Raw genomic sequence first — 20,954 nt, forward strand, 5'->3', positions numbered from 1 at the left:
CACAGACAGAGATAGAGACACAGACAGAGATAGAGACACAGACAGAGGGAGATAGAGATAGAGACAGAGACAGAGAAGACAGCGAGATAGAGACAGAGACAGAGAAGACAGAGACAGAGAGATAGAGACACAAAGAAACAAAGAGAGAGAAAGAAATAGAGAGAGACCGCGAGGATGTATGAACAAAACAGGGCAAGGGCAGAGCAGGCAAGGAAGGGAGTGGGAGATGGAGGGAGTAAGATACGGAGGAGTGAGGGGCTGAGGCAGTGAGGAATTGAGTGAGTGAAAGAGAAAGAGAGGTCATAGAAATGTGGGAGAGAGCACACACAAGGGAGATCGTGGAAGGGAGAATGCACAGGGAAAGCGTGAGAGAGAGAGGGAGAGGGGGAGGGAGAAAAAGCACAAGAGGGAAACAGTCAGATGTTGGGAGTAACAGACTTGTACTTTCACACAGATGGCCAAAATACTCACTGAGTGGAAAGGTCAAGTTTTGTTCTTTAATCAGATGCAGGATCTCGCTTTGGTTTCCTGTAGCCAGCTCCAGATATGGAGGATTGCAGAACTGATGACCTACAGCATAGAAAGTCCATTTTTTAGAAAAGAAGGAAATGAGACTCTGAAACGAGGATCTGAACAGGAATGGGCTGGTGATTAACCCAGTTCAAGTCGCTGTGAATGGCAGAGGGCCACACATTTCACAGGGACAGGCGCATCAGAGACATTAAAACCGAGATAGCAAGCAAGTAGCTAAACCCCTGTAAGGTAGAATTACTGCCCTGGGATAATGTGTACAGGAGGAGAGGGGTGCAAATGACTTATTATTGCTGCAGCTAATGATACACAGAAGAAATAAGAACATAACCTAAGAATATAAATGTCACAGAACTGATATGGAGCAAAGAGGAGGCCATTTGGCCCATCTTGTCTGCACCAGCTCCCTTCATGACCATCGTGCTTACAGCCAATTCTGCCTTTACCCCTGGACCCTGCACACTGTCGCTACTCAACAAAACGTCCAATGCCCTGTTTAATGTTCCAATTGAACCTCCTGCTGTAGCATTCCCAGGCCCTAACGCCTCTGAAGACATGTTTTTCTCCCCTCTCACCTCATATTTGCTGCTTTTGCAGATATCCCCCCCAACAACCATCTGTGCCCTCACCTTGTTTTACAACTTTCTCCCCTCTTACTCTGTCCAGCCCCTTCATGGTTTCGAAAACTTCTATCAAGTCTCCCCTTAGCCCTCTCCCGTCCATCTTCCTAACAGAAGTTTCTCATCCGCGGAATTAGTCTCGTTGACCTCTTCCTCGCTCTGTTTTTGTTTCTGATTTACAGCATCTGCAGTTCTTTTGGTTTTGATTCTGGCAGACCGCTCGGTGCTTCTGCCTTAAAACCTCTCTTCAAAAACAAAATATCGGGACAAAATAACCTCAAGTATCGCCATTTAATTTACTGTCTTTTTATTCGTCACTGTATGCTTGCTCTGTCTCTGTCCTGTGCTTTATACCCAGGCCCGTCCGCTCCTAAACACTCTCTCCGGGGTTGTGCCCTTTATTTCTGATCGTATCTCCTCGTTCTTTCGTCCAAAGTGCTTCACCTCACACCTCTTCGTGTGGAATGCCGTCTGCCCTCCATCAACGTGTCGACGTTCTTGTGGACCGCCGTCCTCACAGTTGACAACTTTTGGGGCGGCGGCCATTTTGTACCAGCAAACCGCGCCCAAACCCCACCCCCACCCCCCGCCCCCACCCCAACCTCAACAAAATGACCGCTGGGTTCGCATGACATTTTGGCGCCAGGAAGTGATCTCTCTCCAAAAGGACCAAAACAAATCACACCCGCACCTCACTCCGGCCAGCGTAGAAAGGTGAGATCTTTAATTCCGAGAAACTCTGGGGTGGGGTAGAGACCAACCTTGATCCAGGGACTGCAGCTCCTGAATAAGTTTGTAGGATTGAAAGCGATCTGACAATCTTCGCATCGCCGGCAAGGGATCCAACAAGATCGTTTGGGGATGGGCTTCGACATAATCCTGTAACGAAGGGGTTCAATTAAAAAAATAAGCAGAGTTGTTGCGTTTCTAGAGCGACTTTCAGAACCTTTCATAAGCCCTGAAGTGCTTCACGGACAAATAAAGCAGTTTTTTTTTTCTAATCATCTCAAAGTGCCTGTTATAATACAGGAAACATGGCAGCCATTTTGCTCACAGCAAGATTCCACTCCAACAGTCATGTATTAACGACCAGATCGTTTTTATTCTAAGGGCTTATGGAGGTAGTTTCAGGAAAAAACTGACCCCCATCTAAACCAGACAGGCAAAGGTAAAGTTACCATAATCCTCCCAGGCCATAGGGCTGCTCTCTCATGAGACAGAGAGATGATGGGGTGTGGGGGAGTGATTTAACCGGAGGGTCACCACACCTCAGGCAAGGGGAGGGGGTAGAATCATTCACGGTAACCTGACCTGGTGTGGGAATTGGCACTGTTGGCGTTTGCATTGCAAACCAGACATCCAGCCAACTGAGCTAACCAAGCTCCATTTGGAGTCAGAGTCATACAGCACGCAAACAGACCCTTTGGTCCAACCCGTCCAGATATCCTAAATTAGTCTAGTCCCATTTGCCAGCATTTGGCCCATATCCCTCTAAACCCTTCCTATCCATATACCCGTCCAGATGCCTTTTAAATGTTGTAATTGTACCAGCCTCCACCACTTCCTCTGGCAGCTCGTTCCATACACATACCACCCTCTGTGTGAAAAAGTTGCCCCTTAGATCCCTTTTAAATCTTTCCCCTCTCACCTTAAACCTATGCCCCCCTAGTTTTGGACTCCCCCACCCTGGGGAAAAGACCTTGACTACTCACCCTATCCATGCCCCTCATGATTTTTTCAGCCTCCATAAGGTCACCCCTCGGCCTCTGACGCTCCAGGGAAAATAACCCCAGCCTATTCAGCCCTTCCCTATAGCTCAAACCCTCCAACCCACCAACATCCTTGTAAATCTTTTCTGAATCCTTTCAAGTTAAACAACATCCTTCCTATGGCAGGGAGACCAGAACTGAATGCTGTATTTCAAAAGTGGCCATACCAATGTGCTGTACAGCTGTAACATGACCTCCCAACTCCTATACTCAATGCACTGACCAATAAAGGCAAGCATACCAAACACCTTTTTCACCGGCCTGTCTACCTAGGACCCCATTTTCAAGGTACTATCAACCTGCACTCCAAAGTCTCATCATATGGTAACAGGAGGTGACGATCTAGTGGTATTATCACTGGACTGTTAATCCAGAGACCCAAGTAATATTCGGGGACCTGGGTTCGAATCCCGATGGTGGAATTTGGATTCAATAAATAACTGGAATTACGGGTCGAATGGTGAGCATGGATCCATTGTTGCCGAAAACCCCATTTGGTTCACTAATAGGGAAGGAAACTGCCATTCTTACCTGGTCTGGCCTGCATGTGACTCCAGACCCACAGAAATGTGGGTGACTCTTAACTGCCCTCTGGGCAATAAATGCTGAACTGGGCAACAATGCCTCTCCTCCCACAAATGAATTAAAGAAAAACGCCCCAAAACCTTAACATTAAGTGCATAAGTCCTGCCCTTTGGAATAGTGAGGACTGGAGGCAACAGAGGGCAAAGATGCAAAGGGGCAGTTTTAGTGAAAGGGAAGATCTTTAAAGGGGGAGGGACAAGCTTGGAGCAACCGGAGAGCTTTTTCAAACGGCTGGCATAGGTGCGACATGCAAAATGGTTTCCGTCTGTGCTGTCCCTCTGGGACAAGGGTCGACTGTACCTGAAATTTCTGGATGAGCTGTCGGGACTGGGTGTCATTCTGATCAGCATCTCGCATCAAGTCTGAAAGTTTGTGAATGATCAGATCGAAAGGTCCCTGGTCTTCGATCGATTGTGTCAGATCGATCTGCAAATCAACAAGGTAGGGGGAGGAAAAAAAAAAATCAAAATATCAAAATCCGTCTACAAAACCATCGACTGAATCAGATCCCATCAGGGAATAACTGTCGCCAAAGGAGAGCGGTTTCCATGGATGCACCTCAATATGTTTCCCCACCTTTCATAACTGCTAACTCTCTTTAAAACCCCCAAATTTGCTCGGGGTGGGGGTGGGGTTGAGGGGACCAATCGTTTCAGGGACCTGGAACCCACTCCAGCTGTGAGAGAATACAAAACTTGTACTCTGACGGAAAACAGAAACGGCTGGAAAAACTCGGTAAGTCTGGCACCAATCGGTGGAGAGAGAGAGAGAGAAACAGAAAAGTCAACGTGTGATTCTTCTTCAGAATGTGGGGCACGGCTGAGCCTGGAGATGGGCGATCTTCCTTCTTGACCATGGCATTGTCTCTTTCGGCCAGAAGGCAAGGAAGACTTAACCATGTCACTGTGGGTCTCGAGTCATGTGTAGGCCCAGAACAAGCAAAGATGGCAGATATTTCACTCCCCCCACCTCCAAAGGGGCATTAAGTGAACCAGATGGGGTTTTTACCAACAATCCACTAATTATATTGTCACCATTACTAATGCTGGCTTCTGAATTTGGAGTTAAGGGTCTAATTGTTAGGATTATCATTATAGAGCCATAGAGTTATACAGCGCGGAAACAGACCCTTCGGTCCAACTCATCCATGCCGACCAGATATGCTGAATAAATCGAGTCCCATTTGCCAGCATTTGGCCCATATCCCTCTAAACCCTTCCTATTCATGTACCCATCCAGATGCCTTTTAAATGTTGTAATTGTACCAGCCTTTGCCACTTCCTCTGGCAGCTCATTCCATACACACACCACCCTGTGTGAAAACGTCACCTCTTAGGTCCCTTTTAAGTCTTTCCCCTCCCACCTTAAACCTATGCTCCTCTAGTTTTGGACTCCCCTACCCTGGGGCAAAGACCTTGTCTATTCACCCTATCCATGCCCCTCATGATTTTATAAACCTCTATAAGATCACCCCTCAGCCTCCGAATCTCCAGGGAAAATAGCCCCAGCCTATTCAGCCTCTCCCTGTAGCTCAAACCCTCCAACAATCACTAAAGAAGGGTTAGAATCAGTGAGGCTTGCTGGGCCGAAGGGCCTGTTCTTGTGCTGTGTTGGATTGTATGATTAATCATTGCCCCTTGGGAAAGAGTATTCATCACAGGACACTTCCCTGTGTCCTATTCCCCCCCCAACCCCCACACAGCCGTCCCCCACCCTCTCTCACCCTGTAATAATCACTAGAGAGAGATGACAGGGGTGGGGTGGGTGGGTGGTTGTTGCACGAAGTAGAGAGAGACAGAGGGAGAGCCAGAAAGGCGAGGGAGGGAGAGCAGGAAAGGCGAGGGAAAAGCGAGGAAGGGCGGGAGGGAGAGTGGGAAGGGCGAGGGAGGGAGTGGGAGCAGGAGCGGCGAGGGAGGGAGGGAGCGGGAGCAGCGAGGGAGGGAGGGAGCGGCAAAGGCGAGGGAGGGAGTAATGATGGAGAAAGAGGGAGACAGAAAGATGAGAGTGGGAGAAAAACCTGAGAGAGAGAGGTATGGATATGAAGGGACTATTTTATGTGGAGACAGTGAGTAAGTTGGGCCTGTATTCATTGGAGTTTAAAAGAATGAGGGGCGATCTTATTGAAACGGACAAGATTCTTAGGGGCCTTGACAGGGTAGATGTGGAGAGATTGTTTCTCCCTTGTGGGAGAGTCTAGGACCAGAGGGACATCATCTCAGAGTAAGGGATCGCCCACTGAAGACAGAAATGAGGAGGAATTTCCTCTCTCCGTGCGGAGTGAATCTGGGGAATTCTTTATCAATGAGGGCTGTGATTGAGCGTATTCAAGGCTGAGACAGACAGGTTTTTAATCAAAGAGGGAATCAATGGTTCTGGGGAAAAGGCAAACTGGAGTTGAGGATCATCAGATCAACCATGATGTGGTTGATGCAGCAGACTTGATGGCTGAATGGCCTACTCCTGCTCTTATGTCTTACAGAAAGATGAGAGAGAGAGAGACAGAGACAGAAAGATGGGGGGAGGGGTATGAAAGAAGGGGAAAACAGAAGCAGATTATAGGAGGACGACAAGAGATGAAGGGAGCAGCAGCATTACACTGGAACAGTAACCATTACAAACCTACATAGCACACTGTGAAACACATCAGGATGCCCCAGGGCTTGTGGAAGGGGCACTGCAGTGAAAAGGTGCTTCTCTGGGTCAGCTCAGGGACCTGTGCGAGGGCTTTCGACGTCAGGAGTGAAGAGGATCAGAGAAGCTGCAGGAGACGTGGAGAGGGCTGACTAACAGCTTCTCATGGCAGGGACAAGTGGACACCACCTGCTTCTGTGGGTCTCCCGACTAAAGTGGGAAACTGGCTGATCCTCTGAGCTCTGTGAGTGACACCAGCACAATAGCTGGACAGAGGGAGAAGAACTGAACTACAACAATACACAGCACTCTCTTGGACGTCAGACCCAGAGAGGGAGAGAGTGGTGGGGGTGTGCTTGCCAGAGTCAGGATACTAAGCCTCGTGAAGGGGGGCGGGGGGGGGGGGGGGGAGGGGAGGTGAACAGTCTAAAGAAGAACACAGAACGGTTTCAAAATATAGACTCTACATTTTTAAGAGATCGTGAGGAACTGTTCACTCACAAGGTCCTCAGTCTTTAGATTTCTCTCCTCCAGACACCAGCGGAGGCTGGGATATTAAAATTTATTCGAGGCCAAGTTAGGCAGGTTCTTAATTTAAAAAAAAACCGAAAGAACTGCGGATGCTGTGAATCAGGAACAAAGACGGAAGTTGCTGGAAAAGCTCAGCTGGTCTGGCAGCATCTGTGAAGAAGAAAAAAAAATTCAGAGGCAACGTTTCGGGTCCGGTGACCCTTCCTTAGAACTCTGACAGAATTACACAGGTTCTTAGTTGATAGAATTATGATGGATAGATAGAATCCTTACTGTGTGGTAGGGGGAAAGGCATCGCCCACACAGTTACACCATTTGCAATCTGACCATGGGTTCAAATGGCATTCCCAGCTGATACCCAACCCACCCTTTGTCCTTGCAAATGGCACACGGCAATCTCAAAACTACACGGGCCAATTTTTCAAGCCAAGCTCCCTTCCCCAGCAACCCCCCAACCCCACTCCCTGGGAGGTCTATGTGTAAGGTCTTCCATGACCAGAAACCAATGCAATGCTATTGGGACATTGGTCCAATTCCCTCGAGGAAGGACGTGCTGATAGAATGAGGTGTGGAGACAGAGGGAGAGAGAGAGAACAAGGAGATTCACATGTCGCTGAACCACATTCTGCTCCCATGCTGCAAGCACCTCGTTACATTCCGAAGGCCCTTTCCCTGGATTAGCAGCACAGACAAGATCCCCATCTCCGTCCACCCTGAGCACACACAGAATCCTGAACATAAGGGGTTTGAACTGGGCAGAAAGACGGTTGATGCTAAAACGCAAACAGGAAGCACTGGGAACACCGAGCAGGACAAAAATCCAAACAGGAAGCGCTGGGAACACGGAAAAAGACAGGCAGCAACTGCAGGGAGAGGGAACGCCGAGATATTTCAGCCCAATAGCTCTTCATCAGAAACTAAAATAAATACAATGAGAGGTCATCACATGAAACAAGGATGTGATCTTTTACCATCTCTCCAACAACAATGAGATGCTGCAAATCTTGCGCTTCTTCCAACATTTTCTATTCTTCATTTCAAATTGGAAACGGGGTTTGTAAACATTTCTAACATACGACGATCTGAATCTAGGCAACAAGCCGAGCCTCAGAGTCGGAGAAAAGGTTCTGCTATTTTTAAAAGGGCACAGATCCAATCCTTCACGGCCTCCAACGTCAGGGCCAGCACAGACATGGGAACCCCAGCTCCTGCAAGCTGAGCCACTCACCATCCTGACTTGGAAATATGCCTATACTTCATTCAATCCAGTCTACTGTATCCACTCTTCACAATGTGGTCTCCTCTACATTAGAACATAGACCTGTACAGAACAGAAACAGACCCTTCGGCCCACAATGTTGAGCCAAACATGATGCCAAATTAAACTAATCCCTTCTGTCTGCCCTTGGTTCATATCCCTCCATTCCTTGCTTATTCATGTGCGCATCTAAAAGTCTCTTAAAGACCCCTGTTGTATCGACCATTAATCCTGACAGTGTGTTCCAAACTCCCACCCCTCCACGTAAAAAGTGTGTCCCTCACATCTCCTTTGAACATTCCACCTTTCACTTTAAATACACACCCCTTAGTTTTAGACATTTCATCTCTGGGAAAAAGATTCTGATCGTCAACCCTATCCATGCATCTCATACTGTTATATAGACTTCTGTCAAGTCTTCCCTCAGCCTCCGCCGCTCCAGAGAAAACGACCCAAGTTTTTCTAGTCTCTCCTTACAGCTCAAACTCTCTAATCCAGGCAGCATCCTGGTAAACCTCTTCTTCCCCCCTCTCTGAAGCCTCCACATCCTTCCTGTAATGAGGCGACCAGACTGGGGAGACGAAGCATAGACTGGGTGATCCCTTCGCAGAACCACCCTTATTCTGTCTACAAAAAAAATGACCCTGAGCTTCCAGTTGCCTGCCACTTCAACACACCACTGTGATCCCTGGCCAGCATCTCTTGCTGCAGGGTTCCAGCGAAGCTCAGCGCAAGCTGGAAGAACAGCACCTCGTTTTCCGCTTGGGAGCCCTTCAGTACTCTGGACTCAATATCGAGTTCGGTAACTTTAAGCCTTATCAAACTGCACACCCACGGTGCTGTTATGGCGTGTTACTTTCAGCTCAGCCTACCCATTCTCTCCTCTCAACACTCATTATCACTGCTTCAGCTTCTCTTCTGTCCTGGCTAACCGTAATCCCCTCGTCCGCCTGACTTTTTCATTACTCTGGGCTCCAACTGGATTCTCCATTCCATCCTTAAGGTCATTTTGGGTCAACCTACAGCAGGTGGACTGCAGCAATTCAAGAAGGCACCTTCTCTAGGGATAGGTGATAAACGCTGGCCCAGTCAGTGATGCCCATGTCTCACAAATGAATTTAAATAAAAAAATTCTCCATCTTTCCACACATCCCTCCCCCAACCTGTGGACCTCCCTCCACCCCTCAATCTGGTCTTTAGCGCTTTTTCCCAGCTGCTGGGATTCTAAGCCTCGCAGATGCTGCTCGACCTACTGAGTTTCGTCAGCAATTTCTGTTCTTGTTGGAAATTCCCTGCAGTGTCACTAGGTCAAAGTCCTGGAAATGCCACCCCTCTCCAATGCCACTGTGGGTGTCCCGGCAGCTCACTACTGCCTTTCACAGGGCAATAAATGCTGACAGTGATACCCATATCCATGAACAAACTTAACACATTTATCAGAGTAAATCTTCCCCATGGAAACTATCCACACCCCTTGCACAGCGTCACCGGTGGACATGAAGGGGGTAAAAACAAGTCGTGACTTACCTGCACAACCTCAATTCCTCTTGCCCTAAAGAAAAGAAGATAAATCGGTGTTAAAATGCTGGTCACTTTCTCAAGACTGAGTGAAGTTGTATCATCTCCCTCTTCCACTTAATCATTTAGGGAAGGCGCGGGGCACTGGTAACGTCAATAGATGGGCGTTGGCTGCCCATCTCTAATTGCCCCTTGGCACTCACCTGCCCTCTCAAAAGGCCGAGCAAGAGTTAACCCCGTAGCGGTGGGCCTGGAGTCACGTATAGGGCCAGACCAGGTAACGGTGGCAGATTTCCTTCCCTTAAGGGGCATTGGTGGACCGGATGTTTTTACAACAATTGACAGTTGCCATTTGCCATAAAGTTTTACATCACAGAAACATGCCCTTCAGCCCATCGTGTCTACGCACGGGGTTATCAGCATCTCCTGGCACTCGGCCTGTAATCGTGCGCACTGTGGCATTTCAAATGCCTCATCTAAAAACTTCTTGAGGGTTCCTGTCTTTACCACCTTTTCAAGGCAGTGAGTTCCAGACGCCCACCAGCCTCTGGGTGTAAAATGTTTGCCTCAAATCCAACCCTCTGCTGCTTATTTTATATCTGTGCCCTGTGGTTACTGATGACCCTGTCATGAGGGGAATAGTTTCTCCCTATCTATCCTATGTATGCCCCTCCGAACTTTGTAAACCACAAACAGATCTGCACTCCCCGAGGTCATAGTAATGGAGGAGGTTACAAAGATAGGGAGGGGAGGGGAAAGAGACCACGGAGGGAGAGCTCTAGAAAACAAAACCAGGATTGCTCCACTCCAGGAGTTTGAGCACAGCGATGAGGTTCGGCACAGCCTGCAATCACTCCATATTGTACCAAGCTCTAACCAAGTGGGGGTTTGTCAAAGGAATTCATTGGCAGGGAATCGAACTCCCCCAACAGCAAGCTCTACAACATCATAATCTCTCAGCAAACACACAGAGTGTGTGGGTTGGGAGTTCATGTGAAAAGGAACTGGGATATTCACCCAAGAGAAGGCTTGGCTAAAAGGCTGAGATAGAGTGGGAGGAGATTAATGCAAAGTACAGACACCATACCTGTTAGGACCTGGACCTATACTCTAGGACCTGTTTCTGTACTGTATTTTTGACATAATAGGTACATGAATGTTAAATATTCACTACAACACATAGATATGCTAAATGTGGGCAGTGGTCACTGCATAGCAGTTTGAAACAACTGCGTCAAATTGGATTACCAATCCTGTGAGGAGCAATTGAGGAGACTGGGCCTATTTTCACTCGGGTTTAAAATAATGAGGAGTGATTGCATTGAAATAAGATAATGACAGGGATTGACAAGATAGATGCAGGAAGGATGGTGCTTTTTCATGGGAGAGAGTTTGGTGTGGAGGGGAATCAAGGTGGGAGAATTCTAAAACCACAGGCCAGTCTCAGAATAAGAGGTAGGCCACTGAAAACTGAGATTAGGAGAAATTCCTTCACCTTGTGGACAGTGAATCTTTAGAATTCTGCACCCAAAGAGCAGCAGAAGCTCCACCATTGAGTACATTCAAGGCCGAGATGGATAGGTTTCGAGATAATGAAGACAGAGGGAAAATAGAGTTGAGGTGAAAGATCAGCCATGGTCTAGTCAAATGATAACAGGCTCGAGGGGCTGAATGGCCTACTCCCATGTGACTCTATGACAGGCAGACAGCACCCTCCAACTCTGTTGGATTTCAATTTTCAAAAAGAATTTTTGTTGCACCTGTCATCTTTGAAGAACTTTATTGTTCTCCGTAGCCACCATCCTAATAGAGGAGGCACTGTGCACACAGCAAGATCCCACAAGAAGCACCTCTTTATTTGAGAAAGGAAGTGGGAATGGTTAAGCGGTAAGGACAGTTGGTCAGGGGACTCTCCTTCGGAATAGGGACTGCGAGATATTATATGCTGAGTGACGAGAAGCAGAGAGGAGGAGGAGGAGGAGGGCGCTCTTGGTTTAACATCTCGCCTGAAGGACAGCAACATCGACAGCGCAGCGCTTCCTCACTCCCTCCTACAGCAACTCGACTAGTTCCATTCCCCACCAACAAAAAGAAACTCCAGCTGTTTTGTCGAATGTGGTTTCTCTTTACATCAAGCAATGCCTACTTCACCCAATCATAACGCCCTGTTCCATTATAGTAGCTGTTTCCCAAGAACCTATGTCAGCTGTAGCCCCCCCACCCCCCAAAATTCTCTCCCTCTTCTTAATCCATTGAACAGGAGTAATACTTTTTGCAAATCCACTGGGAACACTCCAGAATCTCGGGAATTTTGGAAGTTAATAGCTGCCACGCATAAGAATTCTGGATAGCTGGGTTTTGGACGCATAGGACACAACCTATCGATTCCTGGGGATAACAAGGTGTAGAGCTGGATGAACACAGCAGGCCAAGCAGCATCAGAGGAGCAGGAAAGCTGATGTTTCGGGCCTAGACCCTTCTTCAGAAATTATTTCTGGGGATAAGTCTGCATTCAGTATCTCTTACCCCTCTTCTTACCTACTTGTATAACCTTTTTGAATTGTTTTTTTAAACTTCTGGTTACTTTGGCAATGCATTGCTGGCACCTAAACCTGATCCATTCGTCAGAGTTACTGTCTTCAGGATATCTGATATGGATCCTTTTTAAATCCAATAAAAGCCTTAACCTCTTTGGGATTTTTTTATTCACCCTTGGGATGTGAGTGTCGCTGGCTGGGCCCCACATTTATTGGCTGTCCCTAGTTGCCCCTTTGAGAAGGTGGGGGTGAGCTGCCTTCTTGAACTGCTGCAGTCCATGTGCTGTGGGTCAACCCACAATGCCCTTAGGGAGGGAATTCCGGGATTTTGACTCAGCACCAGTGAAGAAATGGTGAGTGACTTCGATTCGGAATCTCTACAGTGTGGAAGCAGGCTATTCGGCCCATCAAGTCCACAATACCCCTCCAAATAGCATCCCACCTAGACTCACCCTCCTACCATATTCCTGTAACCCTGCATTTCCCATAGCCTGCACATCCCTGGACACTATGGGGGAAATTTAGCATGGCCAATCCCATCCTAACCTGCACATCTTTGGACTGCGGGATGAAACTGGATCACCTGGAGGGAACCCACGCAGACTCAAGGAGAATATGGCAAACCCCACACAGACAGTCACCCGAAGATGGAATCGAACCCTGGTCCCTGGCGTTGTGAGGTAACAGTGCTAACTGCTGAGCCACCATGCTGCATGGAGGGGAACTTGGAGGTGGTGGTGTTCCCATGTATCTGCTGCCCTTGTCCTTCTAGATGGAAGTGGTCGTGGGTTTGGAAGGTGCTATCTGAGGATCTTTGGTGAATTTCTGCAGGGCATCTCGTAGACGGTACACACTGCTGCTACTGAGCGTCGATGGTAGGGAGAGCAAATTTCGTGGCTATGGTGCCAATCAAATGGGGCTGCTTTGTCCTGGATGGTGTTGAGCTTCTCGAGTGTTGTTGGAGCTGCCCCCATCCAGGGCAAGTGGGGAGTATTCCATCCCACTCCTGACTTGTGCCTTATAGATGGTAGGACAGGCTTTGGGGAATCAGGAGGAGAGTTACTCGCTGCAGGATTCCCAGCCTCTGACCTGCTTTTGTGGCCACTGTGTTTATGTGGCTGGGATTGTCCTTCCCAATCTTTCAGTAATTAACCCCACCTGTAGTTTCCCAACAGTCTGTATCTCAGGAGGGTGAATGAATCTTGGGCGTGCAAAATAAAAGATTTGTATTTCCATAGCACCTTTCCAAAGCATTTTAAAGCCTGATTAAGTTATTTTGGAAGCGTAGTCATGGTTGGCAAATTGTGCATGACAAGCTGTCAGAAACAACAACAAACGCTCATGTAGAACCTTTTATGTTACAAAAGTTCTCTGGCGTTGGAAAACCAAATGGGACCACAGCTCAGGGCATATTAGAGAAAACGCCGGGACAAAGAGATCAGAGAGAGGTGGAGGAATTTTGGGGGGTGGGAGACGTTTCTGAGTTTGGGGCCCAAGCAGCTGCCAATGGCAGAGCGATTCAAGTCGACGAATGCTGAAGACGTTGGAATTGGAAGAATGCAGAGGTGTTGGTGGAGATATCAGAGATAGGGGAGCAACACAGCAGAGTAACCGCTTGTTATTTGGAATAATGTGTCACACATTTCTTTTAAACCACTGAATGTGTCTCGGAGGGACTGGAAACAAGGAAGAGGGTTTTACAGTTGAGATTGCTTCAATATGACTCAATGTAGGTCAGTGGTGTTGAGCAATGTGATAATGATGCTGTTGTACCCATGTAATTTAATCTAGGTCTGGTTCTCGTAAAAAGCACACTACGCTTCCTGCAACGTCAAAACTAAGGTATAATGCTCAGAATTGCACAGTGTACTCTAGGCGTGGTCTCAACTGGACTTTGCACAGCTGTAGCCTGACTTCTGATCCCTTGCATTCTCGTCCTCTAGTTATTTTTAAACCAACCTGTTCAGAGATGGTATTACTTCCTTTGGCAGCAGATGGGACCAGAACCTCTGTCTCCTGCTCCAGAGGTTGGGACACTACCACTATGCTACAAGAGACACCCCATTCTAGTTCTCTAGCTATTTTTAATCACATTGTTCAGGCAAGTTCTTACACATTCTCTGGAGCAGGGGGGACTTGAACCTGGGTCTCCAGGCTCACAGATAAGGATGCGTCCCTGTGCCGTTGCACTTTCTATGTCCGATTTGATTACTTGTTCACTACACCTTAATGATCTCAGTCTCCAAAGAGTCTTTGAGCCTCCACTTGTCACTATTTAGAGAGTATTTTGATCTGTCTGCTTTAGGTCCAAGGGGACAGAGTAAGGAATTCAACATGAAAGAGAAAGTGGACATTTGAGTACTGAAATACACAAACAAGCTGGAACTGAATAGAATGAAGAAGATAAGATTTCCCTTTTGCCTGCTGTGCTGCTAGCTGTCCCTGGCACGAGGCTCCTCGCAAGGCAGCACTGTCATAGGGTTCAAGGTGGTTGTAGCTTGGTGTCCCCAGTGAAGAAAGTTTTTCTAAGATTACAAAGGAATCTTGATCAAATGGGTCAATGGGCTGGAAACTGGCAGATGGACTTCAAGGTATTGCATTTTGGTACAACAAACAAGGGTAGGGCTTATACAATTAATGGTAGGGCCTTGTGCAGTGCTTTAGAACAGAGGGACCTAGGGATTCAGGTAAATAATTCTTTGAAGTTTCCGTCACATTTAGACAGGGTGGTTAAAAAGGCATTTGGCACATTTGCCATCATTGCGCAGTCGTTTGAGTATAGGAGTTGGGAAGTCATGCTGAGGTTGTACAGAACATTGGTGAGGCCTCTTCTGGAATACTGTGTCTGGTTCTGGTTGCCCAGTAATATGAAAGATATTATTAAGCTGGAGAGGGTTCAGAAGAGATTTACCAGGATGTTGCCTGGTATGGAAGGTTTGAGTTATAAAGAGAGGCTGGATAGGCTGGGACTTTTATTGTCGGAGCGTAGGAGGGGGAGAGGTGACCTTACAGAAGTGCATAAATTAATGAGTGGTGTAGATAGAGTTAATAGTAGTTGTCTTTTCCCTATGGTGGAGGATTTCAAGATGGGGGGGGCACATTTTTAAAGTGAGAGGAGGGAGATTTTAAAAAAGACACGAGGGGGCAAATTTTTTATGCAGAGGGTGGTTCGCATGTGGAATGAACTTCCAGAGGAAGCAATGGATGTGGGTACAATTACAATGTTTAAAAGACCTTTGGATAAGTACATGAATAGGAAAGGTTTGGAGGGATATGGGCCAGGAGCAGGCAGGTGGGGCTAGTTTAGTATGGGATACAGACTGGTTGGAATGATGGGTCTGTTTCCGTGCAGGGCTGAGAGCAATGCCTTACAGTCAGAGGTGCTGTTTCTTTTCAAGGTAATGTTACACTGGGGTCCAACTCAGGTGGGTGGACAGGTAAAAGATGGCAAGGTAGATTTTGAAGAGTATTCTCGGTGGACACCCAATGCTCCTGTGAACGTCTTCAAGACCTTGAGCATTTGGTCACAGATCCGTAGAGACCACGTTGGTCGTTAGAGTCACACAGCATGGAAACAGACCCTTCAGCACAAATCATCCACGCTGACCAAATGTTCACTGCATCCAATCCCAATCCAGTTTGCATACAATGAAGGATGTAAAAGAATTGACAATGGGAGTAGAGGAATCACAAGAGGAACTACATGCTGAATGGATTCGTGCATTGATTAGAGAAAGAGGTGAAAGGATTAATGAATGGGTAAGATTGGTAATCCGCCTGCCTATTAGGAAAATCCCTTCACAGCCTTCAGCAGAGAATTGGATAAATATCAAAGCAAGAAAGACGTGCAAGGGAATAGAAAAAGAACTGGAGTTAAGGATATGAAATCCTCGAACGAGCCAAATGCTCTCCCTTCTGAGCTGTGCAACGTAAGAACCCCTTTTTTATTCATTCATGGGATGTGGGCACAACTGGCTCAACTAGCTTTTATTACCCATCCCTAATTGCCCCAGAGGGCAGTTAAGATTCAACCACATCTGGAGTCACATGTAGGCCAGACCAGGTAAAGATGGCCGTTTCTTTCCCTAAATGACATTAGTGAACCAGATGGGTTTTTGCTGACAATCATTAATTCCAGATTTTTATTGAATTCAAATTCCACCATCTGCTGTGGTGGGATTCGAACTCGGGACCCTAGAACATTATCTGGGTCTTTAGATTAACATTCCAGAGACAATACCACTAGGCCATCACCTCTGCCTTTTGAAGTGGGCTCACTGATATAATGGAGGATACAGCAAGAATCTGCCAATTTCAGCGAATCCCTACAGAGGGGAAGCAGGCCATCTGGCCCATTGAGTCCATACCGACACTCCAAGGAGCATCTCACCTAAACCCACACCCCTACCCTAACCCTATAACCCTGAATTTCCCATGGCTAACCCACCCAGCCTGCACATCCCTGGACACTATGGGTAATTTCCCATGGCCAATCCACCCTAACCTGCACATCTTTAGACTGTGGGAAGAAACCGGAGCACCCGGAGGAAACCCACACAGACACAGGGAGAATGTGCAAACTCCACACAGACAGTCACCCGAGGGTGGAATCCAACCCGGGTTCCTGACGCTGTGAGGCAGCAGTGCTAACCAAAAAGCCACTCTGCCACCCACATTGGTTACAGAGGACCCCTCCTGCAGAAGGATTAAGGGTAACAGACATTAAGGATCAGAATCACCTACACATCCTGAACGGTAACTATAATTAGCTGTTCCTTCATTGCTGCTGGGTCAAAATTCTGAAACTCTCTCCCTGCCAGCATTGTGGATGTCCCTACATCCATGGACTACAATGGTGCAACTCACCATCAGCTCTAGGGGCAGTTAGGGTTGGGTGATAAATGCTGGCCCAGTCAGGGACAGTCACAAGACTATGAAGAGCTGAGAGTTGGGGCAGAGACGTGGACAAGGACAGTACAGAACTGAAACTTTGCAAATGCATTTGCAACCAATGGAAGTGCCAACTATTAACAACACTGGTCAACTTACACATTCATTAAACTGGTCTCTAAATTGTCACTAATTGTTTGACACAATCTCGGTCTCAGGCAGCTGGACTGCTGTATTGAAATGACAAGAAAGACTGAATTGTTTCTGAAACAAGGAACTCCCATGCTCTACCCCCAACCCCCAACACCCCATTGGTCAGTGACGATTATGCAATGCAGATACTCCAGCAAGTTTCCTGTCTCAATGAGGATGTGGCTGTCCAAAGCAACCCACGGCAAATGTTTGTTTCTTCAGCGTAACATTTATTGTCATAGAGCTGTACAGCACAGAAACAGATCCTTCAGCCCAACATGTCCATCCCGGCCAGATATCCTAAATTAATCTAGTCCCATTTGCTAGCATTTGGCCCATATCCCTCTAACCCTTCCTATTCGTACGCCCATCCAAAGCCTCCACCACTTCCTCTGGCAGTTCATTCCATACATGCATCACCCTCTGTGAAAATATTGCTCCTTATGTCCCTTTTAAATCTTACCCCTCTCACTTCAAACCTATGTCCACTAGTTTTGGACTCCCCCACCCTGGAGAAAAAGACTGTGGTTTGCCACCCTACCCATGCCCCTCACGATTTTATTAACCTCTATAAGGTCACGCCCTCAGCCTCTGACGCTCCAGGGAAGATAGCCCCAGCCTATTCAGCCTCTCCCTATATCTCAAACCCTCCAACCCTGGCAACGTCCTTGTAAATCTTTTCTGCATCCACTCAAGTTTAACAACATTCTTCCTATAGACCAGAATTGCAAGCAGTATTCCAAAAGTGGCCTCAATAATGTCCCATACAGCCACAATGTGACACCCCAATTCCTATATTCAATGCACTGACCAATGAAGGTAAGCATACCAAATGCCTTCTTCACCACCCTGTCTACCTGCAACTCTACTTTCAGGGAGCTATGCACCTCTAGGTGTCCTTGTTCAGCAACACACTCCAGGGCCCCACCATTAAGTATACAACTCCTGCCCTGATTTGCCTTTTCAAAATGTAGCACCTCACATTTATCTAAATTAAACTCCATTCTGCCACTCCTCAGCCCATTGGCCCATCTGATCAAGATCCTGGTGTATTCAGAGATAACCTTCTTCACTGTACACTACACCTCCAATTTTGGTGTCATCTGCAAACTTACTAACTATACCTCCTATATTCACATCCAAATCATTTATATAAGTGATGAAAAGCAGTGAACCCAGCACCGATCCTCGTGGAACACCATTGGTCACAGGCCTCCGGTCTGAAAAGCAGCCCTCCACCACCAGCCTCTGTCTTCTACCTTTGATCCAATTTTGTATCCAATTGGCTAGTTTCCCCTAGGTCCCATATGATCGAACCTTATTAACCAGTCTACCACGCGGAATCTTGTCAAATACTTTACTGAAGTCAATATAAACAACGTCTACCTCTCTGCCTTCATCAACCTTCTTTGTCACTTCTTCAAAAATGTCAATCAAGTTAGTGAGACATGATTTCACACGCACAAAGCCACGCTGACTATCCCTAATCAGTCCTTGCCTTTCCAAATACATGTAAATCCTGTCCCTCAGAAACCCCTCCAAACAGGCAAATTTTTTATACAGAGGGTGTTTTGCATGTGGAATGAACTTCCAGAGGAAGTTGTGGATGTGGATACAGTTACAACGTTTAAAAGATACTTAGATAAGTACGTGAAAAGGAAAGGTTTGGAGGGATATGGGACAGAAGCAGGCAGGTGGGACTAGTTTAGTTTGGGATTATACTTGGCATGGACCGGTTGGATCGAAGGGTCGGTTTTCGTGCTGTATGACTCTATAACTTATTCGCCACTGAAGTAAGGCTAAATGGTCTATAGTTCCCGGTTTATTCCTTACAGCTTTTCTTAAATTATGGCACCATTTTAGCCTCCAGTTTTCTAGCACCAGTGGCTATCGATGATATAAATATCACAGCAGGGGGCCCAGCAAACACCTGCCTAGCTTTGCACAAAGTTCTGGCAAACATCTGATCAGGTCCTGGGGAATTTATCTACATAATGCATTTTAGGACCTCCAGCACCTCTTCTTCTGTAATTTGGACACTTTTCAAAACATTAGTATTTATTTCCAGAAGTTCTCTAGAGTCTATGTCCTTCTCCACTGTAAATACTGACACAAAATACTCATGTAGTATCTCACCCATCTTCTGTGGTTCAACACATGTTGATCCTTAAGGGGTCCTATTCTCTCACGAGTACCCTTTTGTCCTTAATGCGTTGGTAGAATCTCTTTGGCAAATAGATCTAAGGAGAATCCAAAGTTATCTCATGTCCCCTTTTTGTCCTCATAATTTCCCTCTTAACTATACTCCTACTGACCTTATACTCCTCTAGGGATTCACTCGATCCCAGCTATCTGTACCTGCCATATGCTTCCTCCTTTTTCTTCACCACAGCGTAAATTTCTCTAGTCATCCAGCATCCCCTACACCTACCAGCCCTGCCCTTCGCACTAACAGGAACATACTGTCTCTGAACTCTCATTATCTCATTTTTAAAAGCCTCCCACTTTCCAACTGTCTCTTTACCTGTGAATAGCCCCTCCCATCAACTTTTGAAAGTTCCTGTCTAATACCATCAAAATCAGCCTTACTTACAATTTAGAACTTTAACTTTGTGATCAGTTCTATCCTTTCTCGTAACTATTTTAAACTAACACAATTATGATTACTCCCCCACCGACACTTCGGTCAATTTGCCCTGCCTTACTACCCAACAGAAGGTCAGGTTTTGCTCTTTCTCTAGTAGGTACATCCTCATAATAAATAAGAAAGATCTCCTGAACACACTTAACAAACTCCTCCCCATCCAAGCCTTTAACACTACGAGTTTCCCAGTCTATGTTTGGAAAGTTAAAATCCCCTACCGTTACAACCTATTTTTCTTACAGATAGCTGAGATCTCCTGATGCATTGCTTCTCAATTACCCACTGACTATTCGGGAGGCCTTTAATACAATCCCAAAAAGGTGATCATCCCTTTCTTATTTTTATGTTCCACCCATTAAATTTCCTTGGACAATCTCCCGGGAATATCTTGCCTGCCAGTGCCCCTCCTCTCTTTCTATCCTTCCTATACCATTTATATCCTAGAACATTAAGCTGCCAGTCCTGTCCATTCCCGAGCCATGTTTCTGTGTTTACCACGATATCCTAGTCTCATGTTCCCAACCATGCCCTGAGTGCATCTGCCTTTGCTGTCAGGCCTCTTGCATTGAAGTAAGTACAGTTTAATTTGTCAGTCTTACCTCGTTCTTGGCCAAGCTTTTGTCAGCATTGACCTAATTTATCTAATGTCTCAGCCTCAGCCTTTTCTCACCATCACTTTGGTTCCCACTGCTCCTCCTTACCAGTTTAAAGTCTCCCAAGTAACACTAGCAAATTTCCCCGCAAGGATATTGCTCCCCTTCCATTCCAGGTCGATCCCGTCCCACTTAAAGAGATCATTTCTAACCCTGAAGAGATTCCAATCTTTCAGAAATGTGAATCCTTCTCCCCTGCACCAGCTCCTCGGCCATGCATTCATCTGCTCTATCCTCCTATTCCTATTCTCACCAGATCAAGGCACCAGGAGTAATCCATGTATTATTACTGTGGTGGACCTACTTTTTAACCTCCTGCCTGGTTTCTTACATTCTCTCTCCAGAACATCATCCCTTTCCTTACGTATGTCTTTCGTATCAATGTCTGTGATGACTGCCTGCAGGTCACTGATGCAGCTTTTAAAATAGAAATCCATACACTATATACACAGAGTGTGTCAGTATTTACAAGGCGGGGGGGACCCCAGTGGGGACCGTGTCAGTATTTACAGGGGTTTCCCCAGTGGGGAGCGTGTCAGTATTCACGGGGAGGGAGGGGACCCCTGTGGGGAGCGTGTCAGTATTTACGGAGGGG

General features: G+C 46.8%; 1 protein-coding gene across 2 annotated transcripts in view; it reads right to left on the reverse strand.

Moving 5' to 3' along the window:
* LOC109917182 (inositol-tetrakisphosphate 1-kinase-like) overlaps positions 1-9,472 on the reverse strand; it is a 35,498-nt gene extending 26,026 nt beyond the window's left edge. The window contains exons 1-4 of one of the 2 annotated variants that reach the window (XM_048618163.1): positions 6,638-6,730; positions 3,806-3,931; positions 1,913-2,030; positions 472-570 (exon numbers count right to left, since the gene is read on the reverse strand). In XM_048618163.1, the coding sequence (XP_048474120.1) occupies positions 472-570; positions 1,913-2,030; positions 3,806-3,862 (274 nt within the window). In that variant the 5' untranslated portion in view covers positions 3,863-3,931; positions 6,638-6,730. Of the gene's footprint in view, positions 1-471; positions 571-1,912; positions 2,031-3,805; positions 3,932-6,637; positions 6,731-9,452 lie in introns of those variants that run through there. The other variant, XM_048618164.1, reaches the window with a different exon arrangement.
* Between the last annotated feature and the right edge of the window lie 11,482 nt (positions 9,473-20,954).

The sequence above is a fragment of the Rhincodon typus genome, chromosome 39, assembly GCF_021869965.1.
Source record: "Rhincodon typus isolate 14 chromosome 39, sRhiTyp1.1, whole genome shotgun sequence".
Lineage (NCBI taxonomy): Eukaryota > Metazoa > Chordata > Chondrichthyes > Orectolobiformes > Rhincodontidae > Rhincodon > Rhincodon typus.